Source organism: Phocoena sinus, chromosome 11, assembly GCF_008692025.1.
Source record: "Phocoena sinus isolate mPhoSin1 chromosome 11, mPhoSin1.pri, whole genome shotgun sequence".
Taxonomy (NCBI): Eukaryota; Metazoa; Chordata; class Mammalia; order Artiodactyla; family Phocoenidae; genus Phocoena; species Phocoena sinus.
Window position 1 is genome coordinate 92,155,999 of NC_045773.1, and position 13,598 is coordinate 92,169,596.

The 13,598-nt window shown below is 38.4% G+C and overlaps 1 protein-coding gene across 3 annotated transcripts in view; it reads left to right on the plus strand.

The window, feature by feature from the left end:
- Window positions 1–13,598, plus strand: part of DTNBP1 (dystrobrevin binding protein 1) — a 123,347-nt gene that overhangs the window by 33,427 nt on the left and 76,322 nt on the right. For all 3 annotated transcript variants that reach the window (XM_032648085.1, XM_032648087.1, XM_032648086.1), the window contains one exon: window positions 8,169–8,301. In XM_032648085.1, the coding sequence (XP_032503976.1) occupies window positions 8,169–8,301 (133 nt within the window). The remainder of the gene's footprint in view (window positions 1–8,168; window positions 8,302–13,598) is intronic.

Sequence of the window (13,598 nt, forward strand, 5' to 3'; positions counted from 1 at the left end):
ATATACTCTGGAAGTTGTTGCTTTTAAAATTAGGTCTGCTCAGAGCTTCATGTCTTGAAATATGCTTTTTTTTCCTCTTTAAACTGATGAGAGATCAAACCCTCGTTAAATTAGGTTACCTGTTTGGCTAAATTTATACCTTGTGGAAATTTATATTTTTTTGTTGTTTTCATTGGGATGAATTATGCTGATATTTATTTCTTGAGTTTATATTCAGAAAATTAACTCTTTTTTTTTTTTGCGGTACGCGGGCCTCTCACTGCTGGGGCCTCTCCCGCTGCGGAGCACAGGCTCCGGGTGTGCAGGCTCAGCGGCCATGGCTCACGGGCCCAGCCACTCCGTGGCATGTGGGATCCTCCCGGACCCGGGCACGAACCCGTGTCCCCCGCATCAGCAGGCGGACTCTCAACCACTGCGCCACCAGGGAAGCCCCAGAAAATTCACTTTTATGCTTGACAGTTGCCACATCTCAGGATTATATTGTGGCTTATTATTTTCTAACCAAGCTTAAGATCCTAGTGAAGAGGTAGGGATTATCTACATAGGAGTTGAATTTCTTGAGCTGATAACCTGACCCAGTCTTAATAGGTAAGGAGGTAAGGATACCCCACCATCTCTTCTGTTTTTCAGTACTGCCTTTTTGAAAGCAAAGCTGATTTACAAAGCAAGTAATTAGCAAATCATAAAACGTGTGTGTGTGTGTGTGAATAAAATAGACACGAATGGTATTTGGAATGCTGTTGCTGATAACAATAGCTAATGTTTATAGCACCCACTATATGTCAGGGATTGTTAGGCGCTTTACAAACATTTTCAATCCTCCCAAGATCCCTGCAGAGGTAGCTTTTATTATCGCACTTTACAGCTAAGGAAAGTTAGCCTTGGAGAGGTCGTGACTTGCTCAGGGTCACACAGTTAATAAGGTGTGAATCCAGGATCCCAGTCACGATGACGATGTACTCAGTGAGGGATGAGGCAGTTAGGGTGGCAGCTGTCAATAGGCCTCATGAACTGCATTCTTGAAACCCTGGCCTTAGTGTTCGGTTATTTCTGAAGGCAGGGTGTGGAAAAGAGATTCCGGGTCTTAGGAGGAAGGCCCTCCGCATTATTTCCCTCTTGCAAGTATAGGAATGATTCTTCTCAAGGCTTTGATAACTAACTGATGGGAAAAGCCTCCAAGATATTTGGAATATTGCTTTTAGCCACTTTCTTTTTAGCTTCTCTTCCTGTATCTCTCTGAGTCGCTTGCTTTTCATTGGTTATGTATTTCTTTGCAGAGATATTCACCTCTGATACCATTCCCCCTTTTCTTTCCAGCTGAGAGTAAATTCTGTTTATAAATGTTATTTGTTTGATACTACTCTTCTGATTAAATGCATTTGCCACAATTCTAATTATTTTCATAGTTAATTCTGCTTAGGACATGCAGTATATATAAGTTTTTCTTAAGGGAGAATATACTGTATTTTCATTCTCAATTAGGATTCTAATATCCTGAAAAAATAATAGTTAGTGACATAATACCGTCTTCTTTAGAAACTGCATTTTGGCTTCTTAAATGAATGGAGCAGGCTTCCCAAATGCTCGCTTGAATTTTCTCTCTTTACTAATCTGAGAACATTGACCACTAAAGGCAAATTAAAGCTAAAGGATTCTCTGAAGTCCTATTCTAGACGGTCACTTCCAAATAATTTGATTCTTTTTTTTCATTGAAGTGTAGTTGATACATAATATTAGTTTCAGGTGTACAACATAGTGATTCAACATTTATATACATTATGAATTGATCACCATTGTGAGTGTAGTAACCATCTGCCGCAATACAGTTATTACAGTATTATTGATGTATTCCTTTTGCTGTGCATTACATCCCCATGACTAACTTATTTTATAACTGGACATTTGTACCTCTTAATCCCCTTCACCTATTTCATCCAGCTACCCCACTGCCCTCCCCTCTGACAACCACCAGTTTGTCCTCTGTATCTGTGAGTCTTCTTCTGTTTTGTTTATTCATTTTGTTTTTTAGATTCCATATGTAGGTGAAATCATATGGTATTTTTCTGTCTGACTTATTTCACGTAACATAATACCCCCCAGGTCTATCCATGTTGTTGCAAATAGCGAGATTTCGTTATTTTTTATGGCTGAGTAATACTCCATTGCGTTTATCTATATATCATCTTTTCCCATTCATCAGTTGATGGACACTTAGGTTGCCTCCATATCTGGGCTATTTTTACTAAAGCTGCAGTGAACATGGGGGTGCATGTATCTTTCCTAACTGGTGTTTTCATTGTCTTCAGATAAACACCAAGGAGTAGAATTGCTGGATCCTATGGTAGTTCTCTTTTTAATTTTTTGAGGAATCCATACTGTTTTCCATAGTGGCTGCACCAACTTACATTCCCACCAACAGTGCACGAGGGCTCCCTTTTTTCCACATCGTCACCAACACTCGTTAACTGTCTTTTTGGTAATAGCTATTCCGACAGGTGTGAGGTGATATTGTGGTTTTGATTCTCATTTTCCTGATGATTAGCGGTGCTGAGCATCTCTTCATGTATGTTGGCCATCGGTATGGCTTCCTTGGAAAAATGTTTATTCAGGTCATCTGCCTATTTTTTAATCAGATTGTTTTTGGTTTTGATACTGAGTTGTGTGAGGTCTTTATATATTTTCGATATTAACCCTTTATCAGATATATCATTTGCAATATCTTCTCCCATTTAGGAGGTTGGCTTTTCGTTTGTTGAGGGTTTCCTTTGCTGTACAAATGCTTTTGAATTTGATATAGGCCCATTTGTTTATTTTTGCTTTCGTTGCCTTTGTCTCAGGAAAATATTTTGAAGCCAAATCTGGTAGGTTGTATAAATATATATCTATATCACTAATGTATTTTGCGAATTCATCTTAATGAGTTTATGGATCATTCTTAGGTATTCGAATCATTTGGTTTTAAATGCTTGCTCATAAACTGTGGATTCCTTTATTTTTGGGTAGCTTCCAAAGACTCCTTATCATCACCTAAATACCTTGATACAATATTACAAGGTTTAGTCAAGCAATAATAAAAAATAAAAATAATTTAGAAGAAAATGGTAACTGACCTATATGTTAGGATTCTTTTAGCTTCTTTTGAACTTTTTATACCCTTTCACTGTCAAATCTAATACCATATCCAGTCAGTCGCTCCATTTCCCAGGCTACTTAATTCTTTTGAGTCTTGTCTTGCTGCTCTCTAGAGGGTCTGCCCTTATTAAAGAATAAGGGATTAATATGATGTGAACAATTTGAACCTTTGATGATGCTTTTAGCTGTGTTGTCCTATGGCTTAATAAATATGACTTCTGATTACATGCTCCCTCAGGAATTAAGAACGAACAGATAATCCACTCATGTTTTTTTTAATGGGGTGTGATCCATCCAGCTTACAAAAGCCTGTGTAATAGATAATTACTGGTAAGGCTTGTCATTTAAAAAAGAAATGATAAAGGTATGCTGGGAATTGGAAAATAAGGGCTGTTGGACTGACTCTCTGATCTGGATTTGGGTCTCAATTCCACAGCTTCCTAACTGTGAGACCGCGTGCAGGTTTCGTAACTTCTCTAAGCTTTAGTTTGCTCGCAGGATTGAGGGTGAGAGTACCTGCCTCGTAGGGTAGTTGGAGGGTTGAAGGAAGTGATGGGTGTAAAGCACTCAGCACAGTGGCTGGTGTATTAGGCATCTGCTGAGTGCCATGTGCCGTTTGTAGGCTCCGGGGATACAGCAGTGAACAAGACCGGGCAGCTTCCACCAGGGTGCTGACGTTCTACTGGGAGTCTCTCTAGCCTTTGCAAATTTACAAATCCATTGTCTTTGACAGAAGGGTTGGATGGATGTTACGTAATTTAGCTTGTCCTGCAAAATAGAATGTAAAAACCATAGCAATGAAATGTGGTGAGAACAACAATGTAGTGTTCTGTACATGGAAAGACAGTGTGTAAGGATAAAAGGGAATGTTGTCCTCCACATCCTGTACCCTTTCTTATTCTGTGCATTTTATCATAAAACTGGTCATATGTTTGAAAAGTATTTATTGAATTCTCTTGAACTTCCACTAGAGGGTAGTCTAATCCTATTCCTATATTGAAGTCTAAAATGTCAAGGGCTTTTCTGAGTTATCTCTGTTGCGTAGTTTATTTTGTATGACCTACTTAAAAAGACTGTTACCTTTGTCTAGAACAGATGATTCTGTTAATTCTTAGATAACAAAGTGCTGTAAGAGAATGACAGCCTTATACTGAGCTTGCATCTTTCTTTTGATCTGACCTGTTTTGCTTTCTCTGTACAGAGTATGAGAGTGCATCTAGCAGAGAGACTGTCCGTTTTTAGGGTTTCATGAAATATGTTATCTTATTTTCCAGGTTACGTTCTGAGATTAGACCCTTCAAGAGACTCATTAACTCTCTTTGGACACCTTTTAGTATATACTACACAGATCTCATTTGTTCCATGATGGCTTTTAAAGCATTTCTTAAAGTTCCTTATTATCATACCATCATTACCTTATTACACAAAGAGTAATGAAAGTATTTGTTGAAGACTCTTGTGGTCCTTTAGTACCCAGCCTCTGTGACCTGTGGGTTTAACAGTCAAAGATTTCTTTGTTCCTTGAGGCTAATTATTTTTTGCTAGAATATACTCATTTAAGTGTGAAATTACGACTTTAACGTGCTGTTCCATTCTTCTGTCAGTGGTTACACTACAGATAATATGTATTCGAAACAATGGCACAAAGGAAAATTCCAAACAGAATGGCTCTTCCTCTGGGATGGTCTCCTTCCGAAGATTTGTGACGTTCTTTCCTGCACAGCTGTCAGGCTCGTCCCAAATGGCTTTTCCCAATAAAATTCCACCATCTTTTCCACTGATCACTAAATGAGACAATATGCTGTTGTTATAGGGAGCAAAATGGGTGAGGCTGGGAATTTCTTATAAAAAGGTACATTGTGTCCACAGAGGCCTGCTGGTGTTTTATGTACGTGCCATTCTAAGTCTGGTTACCAGATTGACTCATGTCTGCAACTCGTTTCCTAACAGGAGATGAGCAGGGTGTGATGGGGAGATTAAATTTCTGCCCGTTAAAATTCAATATAAAATATTCAGAATACATACCGTATATATGCTTATAATTATTATTTAAAGAGGTTTTTTAAAAGTTTTTAATATAAAAAGGGAAGAAGATTTATGTTCATCAATACAAATCTTCTGTATTTTATTACTGACTTCAAGCCTGTTAAGAGTTAAAATGGAAAAGTTCCATTGCTTCTTCTGCTTTAACTCACTGGTAATGGGGCCTGATTTGATACACTAATAACAAAGTACCATCTTGTTTAATGTTTTAAAAGTTCTCTGCCCATGTTTAACTTAACTTGTTTACAAAATTTAGGGTAACCTTCTAATATTTAAATTAGATGAACATGAATCATAGATTTGCTTTCTTGGTTATTATTTTATGTTTTAGAGGAATAGAATCATTCTGTCTCCAGAAATCCTTTTTAATTGAATTCAGCAGACTAGGTATTAGGGGATACAAAGATGCAAAGATATAGTCTTTACGCTTAAGACGTTCACAGATGCCTGAGAGAGGTAAGAGTACACAACTTGTGGTAGAAAGTCAGAGTATAAGTCCTGCGCAGGGCTCATAGGTCAGTGGAAGCACAGAAGAGGGAGAGAGCCCTGCAGGCTGGAAGGAGGGCGGGCTCTGACTTGAACCTGCCAGGGAGATGCAGGGCAGGGAGGCAAGCGGAGACCTCTCAGGAGAGGCAGAGGCAAGGAGGCAGGAACACACAGGACCCTTCTCGGAGTGGTGAGCAGTCCTGAAGGAGAGTGGTAGTGAGGTTGGAAAAGTAGGCTGTGGCCAGGGAGTGAGGGTCCCTGGCCACAACTTTTAAAGGGGAGAACATAAATACAAGTTTGGCAGCAGCCATAAAGTGACCACTGACTCTCCCGAGCATTTTAAATCTCGGTTTGCCATTCAGCACGGGAACATGACGCTGTTGGCCTACATATCAAAGCCTCACTGTTATCCAGCCCCCTCTATGCTAAGGATAACATGCGTGATGCTAAAGGAAGCAAGTAGCTTAAAGCTGAATGGATTCCATATTAAATGTAATTATTCTAGTTCTTATCACTTATCAAAGTGAAATAGCCTTTAAATAATCCTATTAGCTATTAGAATGAGCTGAACATTGCTTCTTCAGGGCCGGTAACACTAGCTCCCAGGCTGAGGCTGCTAGTCATTTTTCCATTTAATATAATAACAAAAAATAATCTAAATAGCAACTAACATAATAGCATCATTTTGCCTGTTTCCCGCCACATAAACTCCTTATGTACCATTTATGACATTATTAAAATCTTAGATATAATTTTTCATTGATTAAAACTTAGATTTTGCACACTGTTTCTGATTAGGCTTTCCATAGTCACATATATTAGCTGTTGTATGTTACCCCTGAAGATAGATTCCAAACCATTATGAACTGCATTATCAGTCTTTTCCAGACTTGCCATGATCTACAGTGATAGATCAGTATGATAAAAATCATTACCTAAAATGTCTTTGAAGAGGAATGCTAAACTACTTGTCATCACATTTTAACTTTTCAGTAAAATTTTATTTTCCCCCCAAATCCATGTCTTTAAGCCCTAGACTCTACCAAATAGAGGCGGGAGTTTTTAGAAGCATAGATATTTAGTAGAGTTAAAATTTAGGATATTAGAAAATGTGAACGCTTCTGGATTTAATAGATCTCCAGATCAAACAGATTAATTAAAAACAGACAAAATATGTATCTTAATAAACCTAAAACTGCAAGTTGAAATTTAGGGAATTTGAGCCTAGTGTAGGTGATACAGAAGCTAATTTAGAAAGTCACGTGACAATCTAGTGGATAAGGGAAGGGATTAGACACACCATCCTTGTATCTTAGCTATCCGAATGAAACCAAGGCTGGAAAGCTGCACAGCCAGCTTGCTCCCTCCTCGAGGCCCCTTCCTCCGGACGGCTGTGACTCCCAGACACAGGAGTCACATTTCTTGCTGAGTCTCACTCTCCCTCATCTCTGTTAGATGCCTCTCCTTTGAGTTGTCACAGCACCTCAAGCCAAGCTCTGTCAGGCAGTGTTGTCACTGAAATATGCCTGCCCTCTGCTTTAAGCTCTTTGAGCGCAAGGGCTATCTTTTTCATCTTTGTACCCCAGTGTCTGGCCCATGTGGTGAGTATTCGGTAAATGGCCCTGATGCTGTTTGAGTTCTAAAATCTTTGACCTCTGAAGCTTTTCTGTTGTCTGAGAAAACAACCAGTCCTCACCCCTATAACTATGAAGTCTTGGTTTACTTACGCATCTATCAACTGGAAATCATTTTATGTAAGAGGGACTCAGTTTTGATTCCTGACTGCTCTTCACTAGCTAGGTGACCTTGGGCAGAGCTCTGAAATAATTTCTGCAGGCTTTGGCTTGAATCTTTCAAATGAAGGATTTGACATAGATTATCTCCATGTTCCAATGGAGCTGCAAAGCTCTGTGGCCTAGAGGCAGAGTTGAGCTGTTGAAAGACCAGTGGACAGTGAGAACTGCTTCCTGAGTGTTTGTACATCTGTGCAGTACCTTGGAGGTTTCTATATATCATGTGCAAGGCAAAACAAATGCTAAAGTAACTAGGAATCTCAGATATTAAATTGTGTCCGGCATAACGTGTTAATTATACTTTGCTATATTTGCATATGAAAATTGACTCTTCGTGTGTGGTATATGAGATCATTAGGATATCATACATTAGATTAATCAGGGTACTCTGTTTCCTCATCCTGGTTAATAAAGTATTTTTTAAATTGAAGTATAGTTGATTTACGATGTGTTGATAAAGTATTTAAAGTATTCTGGAAAGTTCTGTCTTAAAAATGTTCGAGATAGAAAAATATACTCAAAAAAGATAATTTGAAGTATGTTTTAATGTTAGTGCATTTTATTTTGCTTCAAGAAAGTTTAATAAAAATATTAGATAAATGCAGAACAATCTCAACGGTTCAGACTTAAATTTTGGACACTTTTTCTTTTCTCCATGATCAAGGATTCTGATTTTTGACGTTTGTTTCTTCTTTTGACCTTCTATACTTTCAGCTCATTTAGAGGCTAGTTTTGAGGAGGTAGAAAACCACCTGCTGAATCTGGAGGATTTATGTGGACAGTGTGAATTAGAAAGATACAAACATATGCAGTCCCAACACCTGGAAAATTACAAGAAAAATAAAAGGTGAGTTTGAAAAATTGACCATGATATTCATTTTCAGTCTCAAAGTTTTCCACAGTACTTTACATGCTACTCTTTATAAGTTTGGACTGATAAAAGACAAAGGTGTCAGGTAAATCTATTTAATAAGCTTTCCAAAACATTTTTTTTTTTTTTTTTTTGGTACCACTATCTGTTGCTATTTTATTGGAGATGAGTTCTGGAAAGCTAAGGCTGGGATAGGTGGTGGAGGGGAGAAGTGCAATGGGCAGAGCTTCCCAATCAAGTAGAACCCCCGACCTCATTTTCTCCAAGTGGCAGATCCTGCGCTGCTTTTTCCCCTTTTCTTCTCTTTTATTTGGAGCAGGAGGAAAAGGAACCTAAGCTCAGGCTATGGCAAGGGGCGCAGCTTTGTCACATGTTGTCTGTGAGACCTTCAGCAAGTTATTGAGTCTCCTAGCCTCAACATGTGTAGCCTGTAGTGAAGATAATATCGTACCGGCTTCCTAGAGTTGTTCTGAGGGTTCAGTGAGATGGTCGTTATCAGATGCAGTGTGTGCTCTGTCAGCAGTAGTTATTACGGTGATAATTTTCATTAGACTAACCTGAACTGGAAATGGGTAATAAGATTTGGAACTATGAAGTTTTATTTGTTATTCTTTTCTTCACTCTCACCCAGTGACTTAGATTTATTAGATATATAATTAGTACATTACAATTTATATGTTACAAAATGAAAATCAACTTCGTGTTTGGAAAACAGCCTCACCTTTAATTTGAGTAAAAGCCAAAGTGTACTGGACAAGTCTTAGCATGTTTCACATAATTGAAATATCATTTTAGAGGTATTTAGAGGAATTGTGTAGTAGAAGGAGCACTGTCATTAGTCGGAAGACCCAAGTCCTGGCTTCTACTAATTCTTTGCTCTTGGGCAAGCTGTTCACTTTCCTTTATACTTTATCCTGTTGTTAAGCTTTTCTTGGCAAGCACTTGAAAGACTTCTTAAAAAATTAAATAATTTTAGTAAATTTAGGTATGATAAACAGATTTGTTGATAGCACCTGTTACTCTGAAATAATGTAGGAAAAAATAGTGTGCCAGTTGAGGCTTACCAGCTTATAATCAGTAGCTTGAAATCTATAGGTAAAATAATGGTAAATTTTTCATGTTCTGATAGGCCAAATTTTAAAAAATTATAAAATTTATTTCTGGAGGACTGCATGAGATTAATGTAAGATGTCATAATAGGTTTTAAACCTAACAGTTTCAGTGAGAAATACCAAAGGTGGGAAATTTAAATTAACTAGTACTTTGATGGACCTTCCAAGACTTTGAAAAAAATTATATATGTAGATATTTGTTAATGGTTACTCATAGCATCTTCATAAAATAAATATTTATTAATAAATGCCAAAGTATTTTGCATCTGATTGTCTAATGAGACATTAGACTTGTGACTTAGCTTGAAATCATATTTTTATCCTGAAATGATAAGTACTGATTTAATTCACAATTGTTAACAGTAATATGATTTGTTTTGGTTATTGTGAAAAGTCCTGGAAAACCTAAGCTTGATTTCCTTCTCTGGCACTTCCTACCTATATGACCTTTTGCAAATGACCTATCTTTGGCTTTCTTATCTGTAAAATAGAGATAATGATATACTTTCCTGCAAGGTTATGGAAGATAAGGGAGAGTTTTGTTAAAAGGGCCAAATAAAAGCTGGTCCATTTAGCTTACAGAATCGTTGGTGATTCTCAGTTCTAGTTAACTTGCCTTTCTAAATACAAATAGTGGAAATACTATGCAACATTGCTTAATTGTGTTTATCAATATAAACTGTAATCTTTCCAAAACTCTTTTTCCCAGTTTTGTTGAGATGTAAGTTATATGCAGCACTGTATAAGTTTAAGGTGTACGACATCATGACTTGACTTACATACATTGTAAACTGAGTACCACAAAAAGTTTAGTCAACATCCATCATCTCATTTAGATACAAAAAAAGGGTGGGGGGGATTTCCTTATGATGAGAACTCTTAGGATCTACTCTCTCTCTCTTTTTTTTTTTTTTACGGTACGCGGGCCTCTCACTGCTGTGTCCTCTCCCGTTGCTGAGCACAGGCTCCGGACGCGCAGGCTCAGCGGCCATGGCTCACGGGCCCAGCCGCTCTGCGACACGTGGGATCTTCCCGGACCGGGGCACGAACCCGTGTCCCCCGCATCGGCAGGCGGACTCCCAACCACTGCACCACCAGGGAAGCCCAGGATCTACTCTCTTAACAACTTTCATTTATACCACACAGCAGTGTTAACTGTCATCGTCATGTTGTACATTACATCCCTAGTACTTATTTATCTTCTAACTGGAAGTTTGTGCCTTTTGACCACTTTCATCCAGTTAACCTTCATCCCTTATCAGATTTATGATGGGCAGATATTTTTTCCCATTCCATAGGTTGTCTTTTCATTTTGTTGGTCACTTCTTTCTCTGTGCGGAAGCTTTTTAGTTTGATGTCGTCCCATTTGTTTATTTGTTATTTTGTTGCTTGTGCTTTAGGTGTATCGTATCCAAAAAATCATTGCCAAGACCCATAATAAGGAGCTTTTTTTCCCCTGTTTTCTTCTAGAAATTTTATCGTTTTGGGTCTTATATTTAAGTCTTTAATCCATTTTGAGCTCATTTTTGTTAGTGGTGTAAGAGAGGGGTCTTTACACATGAATATTCAATTTTCCCAGCACCATTTCTCGAAGAGACTGTTTTTGCTCCATTGAGTATTCTTGGCTCCCTTGTCAAATATGAGTTGACTGTATATGCATGGTCTTCCTGAAATTCTTATTTTATTCAGCATATAAAAGGATGAACTAACTTCTTCAAAGAAACCTTTTGGAATCAATTTGTTTAGTTAATACACACACAGCACACACACAACACACACACAACACACACACAACACACACACACCACACACATGTGGCTGATTAACAATCAGTTGTAGTGTAAATAATTTGAGTTGACAACACTGAGAATGAAGTAGTTTTATTCAGTCAAATGTAGATCAAAAAATATCTTTCCAATAATAAATTATGTAGAATATTTACTATTCAGAGATGTCTTATTTACAGTTTAAGCTTCTTACTTTTATTCAATCTAGAGGTTATCAAAACTGGGAATATTATGAAGGCTAGTGTCAATAAATGGAAAAAAATGAAAAAAAATGGCATATTATTTAGAAATAATGGAGGTAAATACCGGAAGAAATCTCTAGAAGAGTTGAATGTAGCTTCTTGCGAAAAGCAGGACAGAAAGGTGGGGAGAACTCAGCTGAGGAACTAATCTGCTTCATCATAAATCCTTGTGGGTACTATTTGACTTAAGGAATGTACATGTACTATTTTGATAAACATAAAATTTGAATTTAGAAATTTTTTATTAGCTACAACATTCCCTGAAGTGTTTTACAGGAACAGTGGACTGAGGAGATAGCCACTGGCATTCCATGATCAAATAAGTTCCAGAAACACTTTACCCTGTATTTGCCTCATGGAACTTTGTAGTACATGTCAGTTTATTAAGGGTTGTGAGAATTCCTGTAGTAGAGAAATTTGACTCAGCATTTCACAACTTACTTGCTTATAGAACCAATTCATCTCTAATACATATTAAAATTCTGTGACTTGATATTCTATATTACACCATTTGAAAAACTTTCAAAGACCCCAAATTAAACATTTTATTATGTGGTCCACAAGGGAAGAGTTTCTTAAAAATAAGCCTCTTTCCTCTTTAACAAGGGGCCCTACAAACTAAACTAATGATTTTTCTTTTCTTGCTCTGAAGAAGATAATGTGTAATACAAAGGTTGTGTGTGTGTGTATTACAGTGTACCCACTCTGTAGCTTTCCAGAAAATCTGGGTCAGACAACTAGATGGGGATGGAGAGAGTGGGAGAATGAAGGATAATTTCTCACACACCTCCAGTGCTAATCGTGTGTACGATAGGCTCCGCTGCACTTTCTCATTCTGCTCCCATCAGAGACTGGGGAGTGGGCAGGCAGCGGTTGTTGGAGCTGGGGAGGAGATTGAGTTACGTGAAATTATGTTACTGCTTAGGGGCCAGCATCAAGGCCAGGGTCGTCTTTTTTTTTGACTGTTGCATTGGAATAAGTGGACTCCGTCCCAGATGTTGGTATCAGTGCATCTGTAGTTGAGAACGGATATACGATATTTTGTCATATATTTGATAGAAGTTCCCGGCACAGAATAAATTCCTGCCTCCTGTGAAAAGAGGGATGTGACCCATCCCAACAGTAATGTGGCTTACTATGGCAGATTCTCAGTGTGGGCAGAGGGAAACATAGAGCTTTAGAACACTCCTAGGGGTGTATCTACCCTTGAAAAACATTTGAATAGACGGTTTAACCTAAGTATTTCTGCATTGAAAAAGGACATCCTACTTTAGCTGGTTATCTAATGAAAGTGATATATAAGCAACTGTATAATTGTAGGGGGAAGATACCCATAAATAGCTTTTCTAATAACTCTTCTGCATATAAAGTGATATTGCTATTACTGATAGCTTTTTTTTTTTTTTTTTGTGGTATGCGGGCCTCTCACTGTTGTGGCCTCTCCCGTTGCGGAGCACAGGCTCTGGACGTGCAGGCTCAGCGGTCATGGCTCACGGGCCCAGCCGCTCCGTGGCATGTGGGATCTTCCCAGACCGGGGCATGAACCCATGTCCCCTGCATCGGCAGGCGGACTCTAAACCACTGCGCCACCAGGGAAGCCCTACTGATAGCTTTTATGGACAAGAATAGACGCTGCCTTGATCAATAGTAAAACATGGTATAGTGCATGAAATATGGCTGTAGGCAGAGACAAGTACTGGTACCAGTAGTTAGGTTGTCATATGGTTCAGAAGATGAGTTAGCCATACAAGTGTAACTCCTAGATGCCTTGCATAGGTTTTCATAACCAATAGGAAATACATTTTTCATCAAGTAAGAAGCGTTAATATTGGATATATAAGCCAAAATAAAGAACCTAAGACCATTTACATTGTCTAGCTAGCAGTTAGAGAAATAGACTTGAGATTCGGGAGTCAGCTAGCATTTGTAGTCATGGGTGTGGGGAGAAACAGATGATAAGTGTGTACATGATTTTATTTATTTTTAACTTATTTAGTTTGGTTGTTTGGCTGTGCTGGGTCTTAGTTGTGGTACGTGGGATCTAGTTCCCTGACCAGGGATCGAACCTGGGCCCCCCCTGCATTGGGAGCGTGGAGTCCTAGCTGCTGGACCGCCAGGGAAGTCCCTGTACA